Source organism: Scatophagus argus, chromosome 14 (assembly GCF_020382885.2).
Source record: "Scatophagus argus isolate fScaArg1 chromosome 14, fScaArg1.pri, whole genome shotgun sequence".
NCBI lineage: Eukaryota > Metazoa > Chordata > Actinopteri > Scatophagidae > Scatophagus > Scatophagus argus.
Window position 1 is genome coordinate 6,505,557 of NC_058506.1, and position 14,913 is coordinate 6,520,469.

Below are 14,913 nucleotides of genomic sequence, written 5' to 3' on the forward strand. Positions count from 1 at the left end.
CGCTCCTCAACATGGACACGTGCTGTGGCAAGTTCATGACCACATGTTTTTTAATTGTTCTTTTTTTCACCATTTGCATTAGTAAAAAGCCAGAGCCCTCATGTTGAGAGAGTGGTGGTGTATTCCTGTGTTGGCCCAGTAGAGAGCAGTAACTCTCCAGAAAGTAATGGGAACACAGGCATAAAAATCACTTCATCATCTTTGACACACACTCGCATGCTGAGAGCATTAAATGCAAACCAAAAGTGGCTAAGACTTCTGCAACATGTTTTCATCAAGCAGTGCATATATACACATAAATTGCTACACCAACAATTCCTCTGTCAGATAATGAACACATCTCAGATCTCTTATGTCAGTCCTTGTCCTAGCAGTGCAGTTTCTATAATCAGCTTCGATCTTAAGGCTTTAGTGGTACACCTGGAACTGGTTTTGGGTTTCCATTGGGCTCCTTCTTGTCAGCATTGGAGCGGTTGACTTTCGGGTTTCTCTGTGGAACAGGTCTTCTTTGGCGTCTCCTCTTGGGCTGGCGAGAGCGTGCAGAGTTGGGTTTTACTGTATCCAGCAGAGGATCCAAATGGAGTTTACCGCTCTGAGCATCTGAAGACTCATCGATAAACGCAAGGTTCTCCCCAAAGTAGTCCAGAGGCTGAGTTAGGTGGGGATCTGGAAGAGTCTCCTCCTTTTCAGGCTCTGCATTTTTTTCTTCAGGCACTCGCTCCGTCTGGGTGGCCTGAGAATCTGTTTCTGACCCAGACTCTGACTCGTTAGAGGAGTAGGAGGTATAGGAGGAAGATCCAGACCCTGTCTGACTGTCATGCTGCTCTTCTTTCCCTTCGGCGTCACCAGTAGCTGACACACTGTGACCATGGCTTCGGTTGCCGTGGCGGCGCTTTCGTCGACGCCGTCTGAAGGGGTCTTCAATTTTTCCTGGAATGCGAAAATCCACAGACATGTTCTGGATGTTTTGAGTCCAGTCAGTGGCATGGGCTCGAAGTTCCTCCATCTAAGAGAAGTGGATGAAACCAGAGATGATAGAAAGGAAGAAGCAGAGTACAAGACATGATAGTACATAAAAGAATGAGAAGCACCTCAGCTCTGGTCTTCTTTGACAGAACCCGGAGCCAGTTTCCAATCATTGTCAGGATGGATGCAAAGTAGGCAAGACCCAGCAAGATCCAGAACCACACCAAAGGTTTGTACCAGTGGTCATCCCCTTCGTTTCCAGAACCTTTGAGAAGACACAAAGATACATTATACTACAGTCATAATGGATGAAGGCAACACATCCATCCATCTGTCTCTGTGGAGTAAATAAATATCTTAGGTAAAAGATACTATTGGCAGATTAGGTGATCAATAATTCATTTGCTACAAGAACAAAATCCTGAATAATTCATGATGTAAATGAAAATTGTCTGTGCTAAGTGAACTTAATGCATTGCAACTGACAGTTATATTTATGGATGACTAATTAAGTCATACCAGCAACTCATCTACAGATCAATAATTTCAACTAAAAAGTAAAAATAGGGAAAAGCAAACACAAGTCTTATATTAAGAAATTATGTTTTCACTTCAGCTGCCTTGCACAAACAGAAAAACGCCCCAAGTAATTTTCTGTTTATCTGTACATTAAAGCAAGACGACAAATTATCAGTAGTGTGTACAAAACAGGAAACTTAATGGGGAAGTATCAATGCACCGATTAGACATTTTTATTCACTTCAAATTCAGCTCTGACTTGACCTTAGCGCAAAAATAAACCCACTCTCATTTCTGCATGCAGACAGGACACAGAGGGATTAAGTGATTTGGGTTCTCCAGGCACGAGGCCTCACTCATACCTACTCTAACCCATTTCCCTGAACAGGAGTATTAGTGGTGCTCAGGAAGTTACAGATTTTCATGGTTTTCCTCTGCTTCCCTCCCAGGACCACCTGGACCAGCCACTGAAACAGTATATTTACACATTTAAATATAATATTGAAGTACTTGTTCTTTACTTGAATATTTCAATTTTCTGCCGAACAGTTGTGAGGAAATATTGTACTTTCTGTCCCGCTACATCTGACAGTATTAGTCTCAACCAGTTGCAACATTAAAATATCACATACATGGTATTTTGGTCAATAGTGATCCAATAATATGCATCAGAAATATAGTTTTTCATATACTTACTTTCTTTTTTTTTCTAACAATTCCTCTATAATTTACCTCAGTAAAACTAATATTAACCAATACTTAGTATTTAAGTAACAGTTTTGTTTTTATTTTGTTTTTTAATAGTTTCTTCTCTCTTCCCCTCCTTGTTTTCTTGCATATTTCATGTCTTGTTACTTCATAATTATCTTTGAGGCTGTTTTCGTGATTGTGCACAGTGAAGAGTTGATAAATATACCGTATGTTTGACTGTTGGGATAATTTATAATCCATAAGTTTTGTATCTAAGCATCATGATTAAATAAGAGGCCCTCTGATTTTCAGGGTAGTGGGTCATTGCCCTCCTTGCTCAATAGTGAAGTAAGCAGTACAACCCCAATTTAAAAAAGTTGGGACACTGTGTAAATTGTAAATAAAAATACAATGCAATGAAAACATATGAAATGTTGAAAGTGAGACATTTTACTATTTTCATGAAAGATAGTAGCCCATTTAAAATTTGATGGCAGCAACACATCTCAAAAAAGTTGGGACAGGGGCAACAAAAGGCAGGAAAAGCAAGTGGAACTAACAAGGAACAGCTGGAAGAACGTTTTGCAATGAATTAGGTCAATTGACAACAGGTCAGTAACATGATTGGGTATAAAAAAGAGTATCTTAGAGAGTAAGAGTCTCTCAGAAGTAAAGATGGGCAGAGGCTCACCAATTTGTGAAAATGTGTGTCTTCAGATTGACGAGTAATTTCAGAATAATGTTCCTCCACCTAAAATTGCAAAGACTTACATCATCATCTACAGTACATGGTATCATCAAAAGGTTCAGAGAATCTGGAGAAATCTCTGTGCGCAAGGGACAAGGTTAAAAAGCAATGGTGGATGCCTGTGATCTCAGACGACCCAGCCTTACGAACAGGCATGATTCTGTGATGGAAATCACAGCACGGGCTCAGGAACACTTCCAGAAATCACTGTCTGTGAACTCAGTTCACCGTGCCAAAATGCAAGTTGAAGTCCTGTCACGCAAAGAAGAACCCATATATGAACATGATCCAAAGACGCTGCCATCCTCTCTCGGCCAAAGCTCATTTAAAATGGACGGTTGCAAAGAATCCAGATTTGAAATTCTTTTTGGAAATCATGGATGCTGTGTTCTCCAGACTAAAAAGGAGAGGGACCATCCAGCTTGTTATAAGCACGCGGTTGGAAAGGCTGCACCTCTGATGGTATAGGGGTACGTTAGTGCCTATGAAATGGGCAGCTTGCACATCTGGAAAGGCACCATCAGTGCTGAAAGGTATGTACAGGTTTTAGAGCAGCATATGCTCCCATCCAGAGGACATCTTTTTCAGGGAAGGCCTCGTATATTTCAGCAATACAATGTTAAACCACACACTGCATCTATGACAACAGTGTGGCTTCGTCGCATTGCTGCCATCAAATTCAAAACGAGCAAATATTTTTCATGAAATAGAAAAATGTCTCGCTCTCAATATCTGATATGCTTTCTGTGCTCTACTGTGAATAAAACTGGGTTTATGAGATTTGAAAATCATTGCATTTTATTTTTATTTACATTTCACTCAGCGTCCCAGCTTTTTTGGAATTGGGGTTGCAAATAAAGCAAGAAAGGGTGCCATTTTCCTTCAGAGAGTCTGCACAAACCCCTGTCAGGGTATGTTAGGGAACACATGTGGTTGTTTAACTGTTGTATACCTGCAACGTAGTCTCCAAAGCCGACTGTTGTAAGCGTGATGACCACAAAATAGGCTGACTCCAGAAGTGTCCACTTCTCCACCTCTTGGAAAACCAGGATAGGCACTGCAACAAAGAGCAGGCAACCCAGCAAGATGGACAGGATGGCTGAGATCACTCGCACAATGGTTGGACTGACTCTCCATTTCTGTCAGTAGGGTCAAACAACATAGAGGGATGAGACGTATAAAGCAAAGTGCTACAAGTACAGTGCAAGCAAAGAAGACAATGAAAGCTGTATTTAGCGCCTGACCAGGAAGAGCTTCTCTATTTTGGCAATAGTTTTCCTCAGTGCAGTTCCCAAGTGGTCTCCAACTCCAGCGAGCAGGATACCAAACATTGGGATTCCCACCAGTGCGTAGAAAATGCAGAACAGTTGCCCTCCTTCTGTCTTGGGGGAAGTGTTTCCAAAACCTGGATGTGCAAGGTCAGAGGTGGAAGAGCAGGAGATTTAAAGACACAAAATGTAAAAGTCATTTACTTTGGTGGTCTTAATGGTTCTACTGGTTACGCACCAATGGTCGTGATGATTGTCCCTGAGAAAAAAAAGGCACTGGCCAGATCCCATTGGCTGACAAAGGTGAAGTTGCTGCTAGGATCCACACCTGCACTGACAGCCTCCACCACATCCTGGGACGGGATGGTGGAGAAAAGAAGAGGAGAGTGCAGTGGTTACTTTATGAAACAGTTTAGACTGATATTTAGCTGGACACAAAACCTTACAAATTTGTACATTGATTCAGCCGTACACAAGATTCATGTCTGACAAGCCACACACAAGCATAAATTTCTTTTTATTGTCCACTTAAATGTCAGTCTATTTATTAGTTCACCCTGACTTGCAGGGCTTTAGGTCCACCAGTGATGTTGGCAGTGCTTTAGTGTAGAAAATGCATTGTCACTGCATCAGAGCAGGCAGCCAGCGACAAAGAAGTGACTAGTGATTTACAGCTGTTGCGGCTCCACTCTGTCCCGAGTGTATCGAACCCCTGCCAGCACGGATAATCTAATTCCATGATCTAATTATCTGATTCGTGTCAGTTGGTACTTGAAGACATTTGTTAACTCTGAATTTAAAACTGACTATGATGAAGTTGTGATTGACTCTAAAGACATTATTTCTTCTGATAAATTAGAAGTTTATGATCACTGAGACACGGCTGTGCCCGGTTGAAGCTGTCCATCTGACACTCGCCACTGCATCTGTCCTCATTTAAAAAACTGATTGGTTGCTTATGTTTTGTTGTTGTGCGCTAATTTGAATCGGTGAATCTCCTGATTAGTGTAAGCGTTGCCAATAGGCACAGTCATTATATAAAAGCTAAACTAAAGAAAAACTGATCCATGATTTTTACTGGGTGGGACCAAGCCGCCATAGTGATCACACTGACTGTAATAGTATATAAAGACTTCAGGCAAAACGGCCATGGTTTTGCTGCTATAATCATTTGAAATGTGAAAATCAAAGCTAGTTTTACCCTTCAGCTGGTTCATGTTAAAAGAATTCAGGGTCAAAGGTTAAATTATGAGGTTAGCCATATGCACCCCAGCCTGTGTGCAGTCTGCTCATCACTGCAGGGAATTTGTCTGAACTAATTGGAGCCTGAAGAAACAATACTGCCTCACATTGTGTTCTCTCACAATACTAAGGTTGAAAACATATTAGGAAGGAACTATTTAGGAGCTGTTGAAACATCAGCTGACACTGGTTCAGTGAAATCTGACCCACAATGCTGTTTGTTGAACAGAACAGCATCTGAGGAATGACTTTATAACAGCTGCCTGGTTCACTCATGAATAAGATGACTTCAGTTCTTATTCAGTTCTTCTTAAGCTCATCTAAACTATTCTGATGATTTCTACAGCCTAATGATTTTCCTGAGTATATTTATGTTCTGTGGTGTCACAAAGAGCTCACAAAGAAATAGCTTTTTATAAGTATTATTAGACCGTTGTTACTATAAGCTGAAGGCATGAAAGGAGATGTTAGCTCCAGCGTCAGAGTTAATTTCCAGAAACGACTAGATAGCTGACATTGTTAGTTAGCTGTAGCTATCAGGAGCTAAGTGGCTAAAGTTTGGTTGTCAGACGCTGACCTTGCTGGCTGAGGAGAGACGGGGAGTACGTCATTAGCTGAAAGATGAGAGGGACCAGACAATATGACTGTCATGAAAAGTGGCATTATGAAATAAAACCGAAGTTGTTTTATGAAACCTGACATGAAATTTGGCCTCTGGGAAGAATTCCACCATGAAATAACAATGTCTGAATGAACTATAAAGTTACTTATTATGAAAGTGAATGATGAAATAACTGTACTAATACGTTTTATCAGTGCTGGTTCATTCATATAACCAATTTCAAACAATTTATTCATGTAATTGTTTCTTAATGTCGTGTTTATTTATTTAACATTGAACGTGTTAGGATTGTATATCAGTCAAATCCATTCACTGCTAGTATTATGAACCATAATACATACATCCTCGTTATCCTTTCAGTCTTTTCATTTAATCAGTAATGATTCAATAATAACCAGGATGCAGCCTTTACTTCTGTCATGCCCTGGAGTTCTTTTAACCTTTCTGCAAATGTCAGCCACTGCCTCTGCAGATCAGTTTGCAGGCTAAAACAGTTATTTACAACTTTCATTCTGGAACGAGGACAAATATCTCAGGACGGTTATAATACTCTGCCAATGCATGGATCAGTTTTCATGCACTTACATACACAAAGACACACACAGACCATCCATCACCACCCATCCTTACCCATCCTTACATAGCTGCTGTGACCACACCTGTTCGCTGGCCCACAGTCGTGCTGTACTGCTCCACAGGGTCACAGAGAGCTTCACTGCCAGTGCTAAACACTGTACAAATCTAAAGGGCCACCCTGAGCACCCACAAAACTTATTGAATATGATAAGCTGTACTGTCAGAGTCAACCAATGAATATAATATATTATGCAGAGGCAGTAATCTGCCAGACACCAGGCCAAAATATATTTTTAGCTACAAGAGATGGTCAGTCTCTAAGCTGACTGGATCCAGAACATCCTGGACAGGTAGAGAAGAATATATTTTATAAAACTGGCAAGGTTCAGGGTCCATTTATTTATTCCATTATAGTCAATCACAAGCTGTTTTAGATCGCTTTTCAGTCACCCTTGACTTTGAGGTTGGGACCCCCTAAAGGGCTCCAAAATTTTATAGCACTTCTCTAGTCTGTATGACCACTCAAAGCACTCTACAACATGAATCAGTATTCACCCATTCACACAAGCATTTATATATTGGTTGCAAAAGATACTATGCAAGATGCCAATTTGGGGTTCAGTGTCTTCCCAAAGACACTTTGACAGATAGACAGTAGGGGTCAGGGATCTATGGACCTTCCAAGTGGTGGATAATTGGTGGTCTGTTTTTAAGTGACGGGTAAAACAAAAAATATGAACTTGTTGTAAAATACTAAATACATTTACCTTGCTAGCCCTGTAAAAATCCTTCAAATGGCATGATTGGAGAGGGATAATCAGTGTTTAGTGTACCCGCCCACATGGTCAACTCAGGTCATAACCTGTGATGAGGCATTGCAAACATCCATCCATCCATTTTCTATATCACTAATCCATCAGGGTCGCGGGGGGACTGGATCCTATCCCAGGCTAAATACAGGCGAGAGGCGGGGTTCACCCTGGACTGGTCGCCGGTCAATCGCAGGGCTGACACACAAAGACAACCACACACACTCATACCTATTGGCAATGTAGAGTAGCCAATTAACCTAATGTGCATGTTTTTTGGATCGTGGGAGGAGCCCAGACCGGGATTCAAACCTGGAACCCTGTTGCTATGAGGAGACAGTGCTAACCACTGCACCACCGTGCTGCCCAGCATTGCAAGCTGTCCTGGAGTGACTTCACCATTGACAGGTGCTTGTTTACCTGTTAAACTTCTGAAAACATTCCAAACTAAAAGCTAGATAATGATTCATTCTGCTCTACCTCTATAAGATCCTGTAGGTTGTCTGGGCTGACGCATGTGAAGTTCATCAAGAAGTCTCGACGTGTGTCCTGCAGCTGCATGTGTTTGCCCTCCTCTTGCGGAGCCTCCAAGGCGCGGAACACCACAGCTCCCAGCACCAAGTAGAGAAGCACCCCCGTGAGGATGCCAAGCAGGGTGGAGCAGCGCATGGCTGCACCTCCGCTCAGTCCAAACTCAGGCTGCTCTTTCTCCCCACCAGCCTTAGCGCTGGTGCGGCCTGAATCCCAGCTTCTGCAGCTGAAACATCAGCAAACACAAGGGTTTCAAACTGACCACAGCACAATAACCTCAGAGCTGTACATGCCTGCAGCAGCCTGCCTATTAGCTGCACATGAGGCATTAAATGGACTCAGACCTCACCACAGTGCTGACACACACAGTAAATGCAACATGCCTGATAGCCCCTTATACAGGCAGGTCATCATGTGACCTGCCTGACAGATGCACCCAAAATGGTTGATCTTACCTGCTATTCTGCCTTACTTGCCCAAGCTTTCGTCTTTTCCAGTCTTTTTTCTCCCCGGGCCTGAGGATGGAGTCCCTGGATCCGTAACCACTGGGGAGTCCGTCCACCTCGCAGTCTGAAGGAGGGGACACTGGATAGATATAGACACACTTATTTTCATTTGCAGTTCAGCATTCAGGACATTTACATCAATTATTTTAAATTTAAACACTTTCACTTTCTCAGAAGCACAAAAGCTGTCAGTAGTGAGAATGATCCTCGATGACGGGCAAGAAATAATGACAAGGTGAAGCTGCCAGATGTGGCTGTGAGTTGCTCATGTTGTAGAAGAAAAAAGAAGTTTGCTTCTCTGGATGAAAATGATTCTTTTTTGTTGATGAAGATTTATTTCTTTAGGTGATGCTAATGAGCAGCTGGAGTAGACATTCAGTAGAGTGTAGGTACCGCCACATAAAGCACAACTGAGAGATGTTTGTATCGTTGTAAATGTTAGAAATGCAGAAGCCTTAGGTGAGTGATGCCCAGTGAAACCTGGTTTGGTAGGATGATGTTGGTGATTGCAAAAAGGGTATTCTCATTTAAAACTGAATCTGGAGCCAGGACTCTGTCCTCTGATGCATCTTTACCTTGTTAAAGCAATGGAGTTGTGAAATTGATAGATGTGTCGACGCTCCCTTTGTCTGGGAAATTTTTTAAATCATTTAAGAAGAAATGATTTTCATTCATTATCTTTTGGATCTGCAGGCCTGCCACTTTCAATTAATGCTGTATCACTGGAGAACAAGCCAGGATAAAAAATTAAGAAAGAAATAACAACAGCTCCTGTCTTCTAAAGTTCATTTACTGGAGCTTTTTAGTCAGCAGATCTGTTGGTCTTCATCCAAATCTAGAGCAATAAACTGTCACACAGTGACAGCAAAATATACACTTGCTCCCCAAAACAGTTTCACAGCTGCAGGGAATACCCAGAGAAACTGTCCACTCACTAAACTGAATACATCGCAGTCAGAAGTGAGCAGTGTATATAAAACTACTAGCGCAAGACTGCTTTAAATACCTGGTTCTTACATAAATTCCATGCATTTTTAAGACATTCATGAAAAAATGAAACAAACACAACAATACACGTGTGATTATGGATCGTACTTGTACAGCAGTTCATACTTAAAGAACACAGAAGCATGTTCTGGCCTTAGTTAAAAAGAACATCTTAATGTGCAAGCATCTCATCCAACATCTCATCAAACAAGGCACATTACACTGCTGTTTATCTTCTGTATACCCGCCTCAGGCAGTAACACAGACAGATTAGACACCAAACACAGACCGATTAGATACCAAACACAGACAGTTTAGACACCACAAAACAAGAGGAAATTGTAACCAGTCTTGCAATAAGTACCAACAGTGCTGCTCCTACAACTGAGTCATGGCCATAGTGATCCTGTTTTATTACCACTTAGAATCCCGGTGGGTCCATAAAATCTATGGCACTGACCAATGCTCAAGACAGTCCAGCCCGTGCGTGCTTACCTCGAAATGAAGGATCATAAGAATCCAGAGTAGTAGTCGCCTCATGCAGAGCGTTTCATGAGTTCAGGCAGTCGCATACAGGGAGGAGTGTGTGACCATACGTGTGTGTGTGTGTGGGTCTGACTGTGGGTGAGGAGGAAAGCTGTTGCTGAGCACACAAGAGAGAAAAAGACACTCACACTGTCTATAGAGAGTAAGAGAGCGAAATAAAGAGAGAGAGAGAGAGAGAGAGAGCGAGCAGCACACTTGAAGAGTGAGGTTTGGATTTATTCATTTTCTTTAGATCTCTATGAGGCAGCGTTTAAGTGTACGAGCACTGTACAGCAGCAGTGGCTGAAGTCATACCTTTGCATGTGGTCAATATCTGTGTGGGGATCAATGTTTGAGATTCATTGAGGTCTGACTGGTGTTTAACTGCAGGGGGAAGCCAGCTCAGCTACCCTTCATCCCGCTCTCAATATCCCATCTTCCTCACAAGCTGTTGGACACAACTGCTGCTGCTCTCTATCTTTCTGAGTGTGTGAGTGTGTGTGTGTGGGTGTGTGTGTGTGTGTGTGTGTGTGTGTGTGTTAGGATACGGTTATATCAGCCTAATCACATAGTAGGTTGAATAAGTGCATGGAATTTGTGCTCCCTTTTCACACACTTTCACTACATCCTCTCTTACTTTCCACTTTTCAAACACTAAAAATATATTTTAATATGCATATTCTTTTATTTCCCAAGTTTCAGCATAATTTGCAACATAACTAAGGTCTACAGCCATGTTAGCTGATGCTTGAGGCTGCTATGTGCAGGTATATTGTTTACTATGTACAACTATGTACAACAACTCCTTAGCTTAGCAACTTAGCATGGAAACTTTTGCAGATGTTAGGTAGATGAAAAGTCACCAAATAGGATTCATCATCTGGGAATGTACAAAATTCCATGTCAGTTCCATTCATTAGTTGTTGAGAAATGATCAAAAGTTGTGGAGTTGCTAATATTAAAAAAGTTAATTAAAGCTAATTTTCTCCATATCTTTGACACTGCAGTATCTGAACAGCTGACCACAATAATGGCTCTCCTCATATAAACTAAAATGTTTTGCAGTCACTCGGTGATTAAAGTTGAGCCATAGCTGCATTAATGTTGCATTATTATAACTGAGAATATTTTTCATTATCTTCTGTTATAAATACCTTCAAAGAAATTAGTATAAAGTCAGTGCAGCTATATTATATTCATAAGAAGTAAAATGCTAGAATTATCACCTCACAGTTGTGTTCCCCCATCAATCATTAAAGTTTACATCCATGTCTGTCTAGACTCATATGATGCTGCATACTTAAAGGTATTGAGTGTTTCTGGCAAAATGGATGTTATCACTATATTAACATGTATGATACAGAGTTTCAATACACTGTGCAACAACAGTCACCTGAAGCTCAAGCCCAAAAATACCTTTTTATTAAAATTCCTTCAAAGTCTTCACTACACATGCTGTATGAATCTGGACAAGCCTGGATGTAAACTGCTACTCCACTGGTGTGCTGAGACACACGATGACAGTTTGAAAGAGAGACAAACAAGCAGCCCAGACAGACAATAAAGATGATGAAGAACTAAGATGTTCAGTCTGAGCCAACCATCACTGTCTTCACATTTTAACACAGACAGAGATTTTATGCCAAGCAGCTTTGCACTGACTGTGTAATCAATCATAGAAATCACTGCTTTTTGTGGATAAGTGTGTAAACACACGGTGCCTGCTGACAGGATCAATGTTGTTGCTTCTGACCACAAAGGAGATGAAAAGTCTTGTATGACAGAACAGCTGCTGGGTGGGGAGTGTGGAGTGGGATGTTGGTAATCAGTAATCAGTCAGTAAACACTCCTGGACATCTCTATTCAGTAAGGTTCATTCTAATCTGCAGATTCAGGGACTGAACTACGCACATAAAATAAATAGTTACTGTCTGGATGCCATATGGTTAATTCATAAAAACCTAACTCAGATAACCCCTCTTAACCTGATATACTGGCACACTGCCCTGGCAGCCACTACTGAGGGTAACAGAACAAAAATATATTTTTTAACTGCGGGGAAAGAGAAAGATGAATTTGAGCAATTTGCGCACAGACAAATTTTTAGAACGGCAGAGAGAAGCTGAAGATCAGGAGAAGCCCTGCCAGGGTACCAGCACTACGTTATGTGCTGGTGAGGAACATGAGAAATCTCTGTGCTGTCTGTACATTTTCTACCCATGAAGTGAGAGGTGGTATCTGTGGGAGACATGACAGAAGAGCAGGTTGCTGAGCTCGAACAGACTGAGTGATCCTGAGTGATAGCTTACTGGTGTGGTGGACATTAGTGATGAGGGTGCACAGCTGTTCTGCTGTGTCACTGCTGCTATCTAATAAGTCTGTCCATAAAACAGGTGTAAGGCCCAGAGCCCAGATGAATATTGGAAAAGACTCATCCAGACTTTGAGCAGATACACATGATCAGTCAGTCAGATCAGTGTAAATGCTATATTAAATTTAGCCTGTAGATTAACTAATCACATTTAGTCATCTCTTTTAGAAGAACGATTTCAACATGTGATTTATTAGGCTGGCATGGTGGTGTAGTGGGTCGCACTGTCAGCTCACAGCAAGAAGGTTGTTGGGTCGAACCCCGGCCAGGGCCTATCGGTGTGAAGTTTGCATGTTCTCTGTGGATAAGTGGTGATAGACAACCAATGGATGTTATTTATTATTTGTAGCAATTTCAATAGTTCTTTATTACAAATATTCTTCTTTATTACCTTTTTTATTACCTTATCAGAGCTCCTCCTTTTCCTCTTAGCCCCTTGACCACAACAGCATTTAAATGGACTGAAGTGATAGTTTACATGCTGGTTTACTGGCTATAGCTCATCCTCTAATTAAACAGGCTGAGGGATGTTAACACCTTTCTCCTGTCAATGTTTATCTGGTTGCTTGTACAAAATAAATAATTATATTAATTTCACTTCATTTGACCTAAAATGTAAATAAAGAAATTCTGTATACTGTACCTGACATACACTGATGTGACTCAAAACGGATTCTGTGAATATTTACTTTAATTAATCAAATTCAAATCTTCTAATATTCTTCTGTTGTTTGGAAATACATACGTTTTCACATATGTATTACACACAGGAACAGCCCTTTGGGAATAAGTGAAAATCCTTTTATTGCAACCTGCCAAGCAGATATGCACCATAGCCATATGTTGCGTTATTGATCAGCACATCTGCAGATACATCCAACATATCTGATTGGATGAAATATTTGACACACCCTCCTGAGTGAGATGATGTGTTTTTTTTCTTTCTTTTCCTTTTTTTTTCACTATTAACAGGAACTAAAGGGGGTGGGATTTCCTATAACATAAAATATGGATCAATGCACATGGCAACAATAGACAGTGAAACTACAATGGCCTATCAGAGCCAAATAAAAAAATAAAACAGAACAGGGAGTGGGGTACTTCTGATAAAAAACTGAGATAAGTGGATGTGGGTCAATAAATGAGAGAAAATGTTTTTTTGTTCTTGTGATTGGTGGGTGGATAATTTATGCCTACATGCTGATTCAAATAAAAACCAGTTCCCCTCAGTGTGAGCAGGGACATATATGCACTCATCATAAGGTAACCTTGCTACGGCTACATACGCTGCCTCACTCCCTCTTCCTCTGCTTGCAGTTCTTGTACACTAGTGTTGTTGTTTGTGTAGCTGCTGTGGTCGCTTTGACATACAGCAGGTTGTTATTGTGTTAAAAGATTGCTGCCTGTTGGAGCGTGAAACTTTTAAAATCAGCATCAAGTGTTATTAACTATTAAATATAAATGATCATCTTGCAGCATTTCAGTCATAGTTATGGTTTAACTCTGGCTGACTTTCAATCTAAAACAGTATTTTTCCAAGGTAATTTTTTTTTTTTTGCTCAAATTTGTGGCTTTCATCTCAGGGTATATTGGAGGCTCGTAAATGTGTGGATTTTTTTTCTCTTAAATTTACAACATTAATCTCCAATTTTTTTTCTCTAAATATTATCCCCCTCCTTTTTTATGGAACAAAATGGCCCTAACAAAAAAAGAGGATTTCATATCAGGCAACATTTTGAGCAGTTTTGCTCGAGTTTAATAAGATGTGCCCGTGTAACAAGTTAGAGCTAATGATGCGATGGTGTCTTATCACTACAAATTAAGCATGTACTTACTGTGGTTGGGTTTACGTAACATGCACCAGTATTATAGTAATATATTAGACAAGTACATTGCGTTGGAATGTATTTAGATGCAGATGTCAAACGAGTATATATATTTTGTAATGAGATAGAACTTGACACATCTTTCTCCGTCTTTTCCAGCAAATGCTTTGCACTTGATCTCAACTTGCTGAGCAGCAAAATTGGATTTATTTAATGCACTCACCAAATAAATGTTAAATACACTTAGCTCCTTCAATTCAATCTGTGAGAGAGCTGCTGTCTCCTTGTTCTTACAAAAACTGAACACAGTCCAACGGCAGTGAAACAGGTGTCTTACTGCCCTGCCTTCATAAATCACAACACAGCGCAATATGTGAAGGTTTGTGGAAATGGATGAAGAAATGATTATTTATTGAGAAGAAAAATAAATAATTCCTCAGTGTTAATCAGAAAGCTCTAAGCAAGAATAATGCAGGGAAAGCAAAATTTGGTAATTTTTGAATTGTTCACACAAAACTTTCCTTCCTATTGCATACATTCAGAAAGACTTTCTGATGCTTCATCACTGTTAAAGGTTGAAATAAACATCCCAAAGTACAAACATTACTACATAGTTTCCACTGTGTGGTAATGTTTGATAGAACAGGATAGTTACAACGCCTTCAAATAACAATGGATTTTTTTTCCCCTGGTTCAGTCTCACAGGCGTATTTGTCTTGCTTGCTCT

At 40.6% G+C, this 14,913-nt stretch overlaps 1 protein-coding gene across 1 annotated transcript; it reads right to left on the reverse strand.

Moving 5' to 3' along the window:
• Positions 1-210: 210 nt before the first annotated feature.
• On the reverse strand, positions 211-4,563 carry LOC124070693 (potassium channel subfamily K member 4). The gene is made up of 5 exons (XM_046410816.1): positions 4,430-4,563; positions 4,168-4,328; positions 3,876-4,062; positions 1,092-1,231; positions 211-1,006 (listed from the first exon to the last, which is right to left on the reverse strand). Exons 2-5 carry the CDS (start codon positions 4,252-4,254, stop codon positions 401-403), a joined length of 1,020 nt encoding a protein of 339 aa, XP_046266772.1. The 5' UTR covers positions 4,255-4,328; positions 4,430-4,563; the 3' UTR covers positions 211-400.
• Between the last annotated feature and the right edge of the window lie 10,350 nt (positions 4,564-14,913).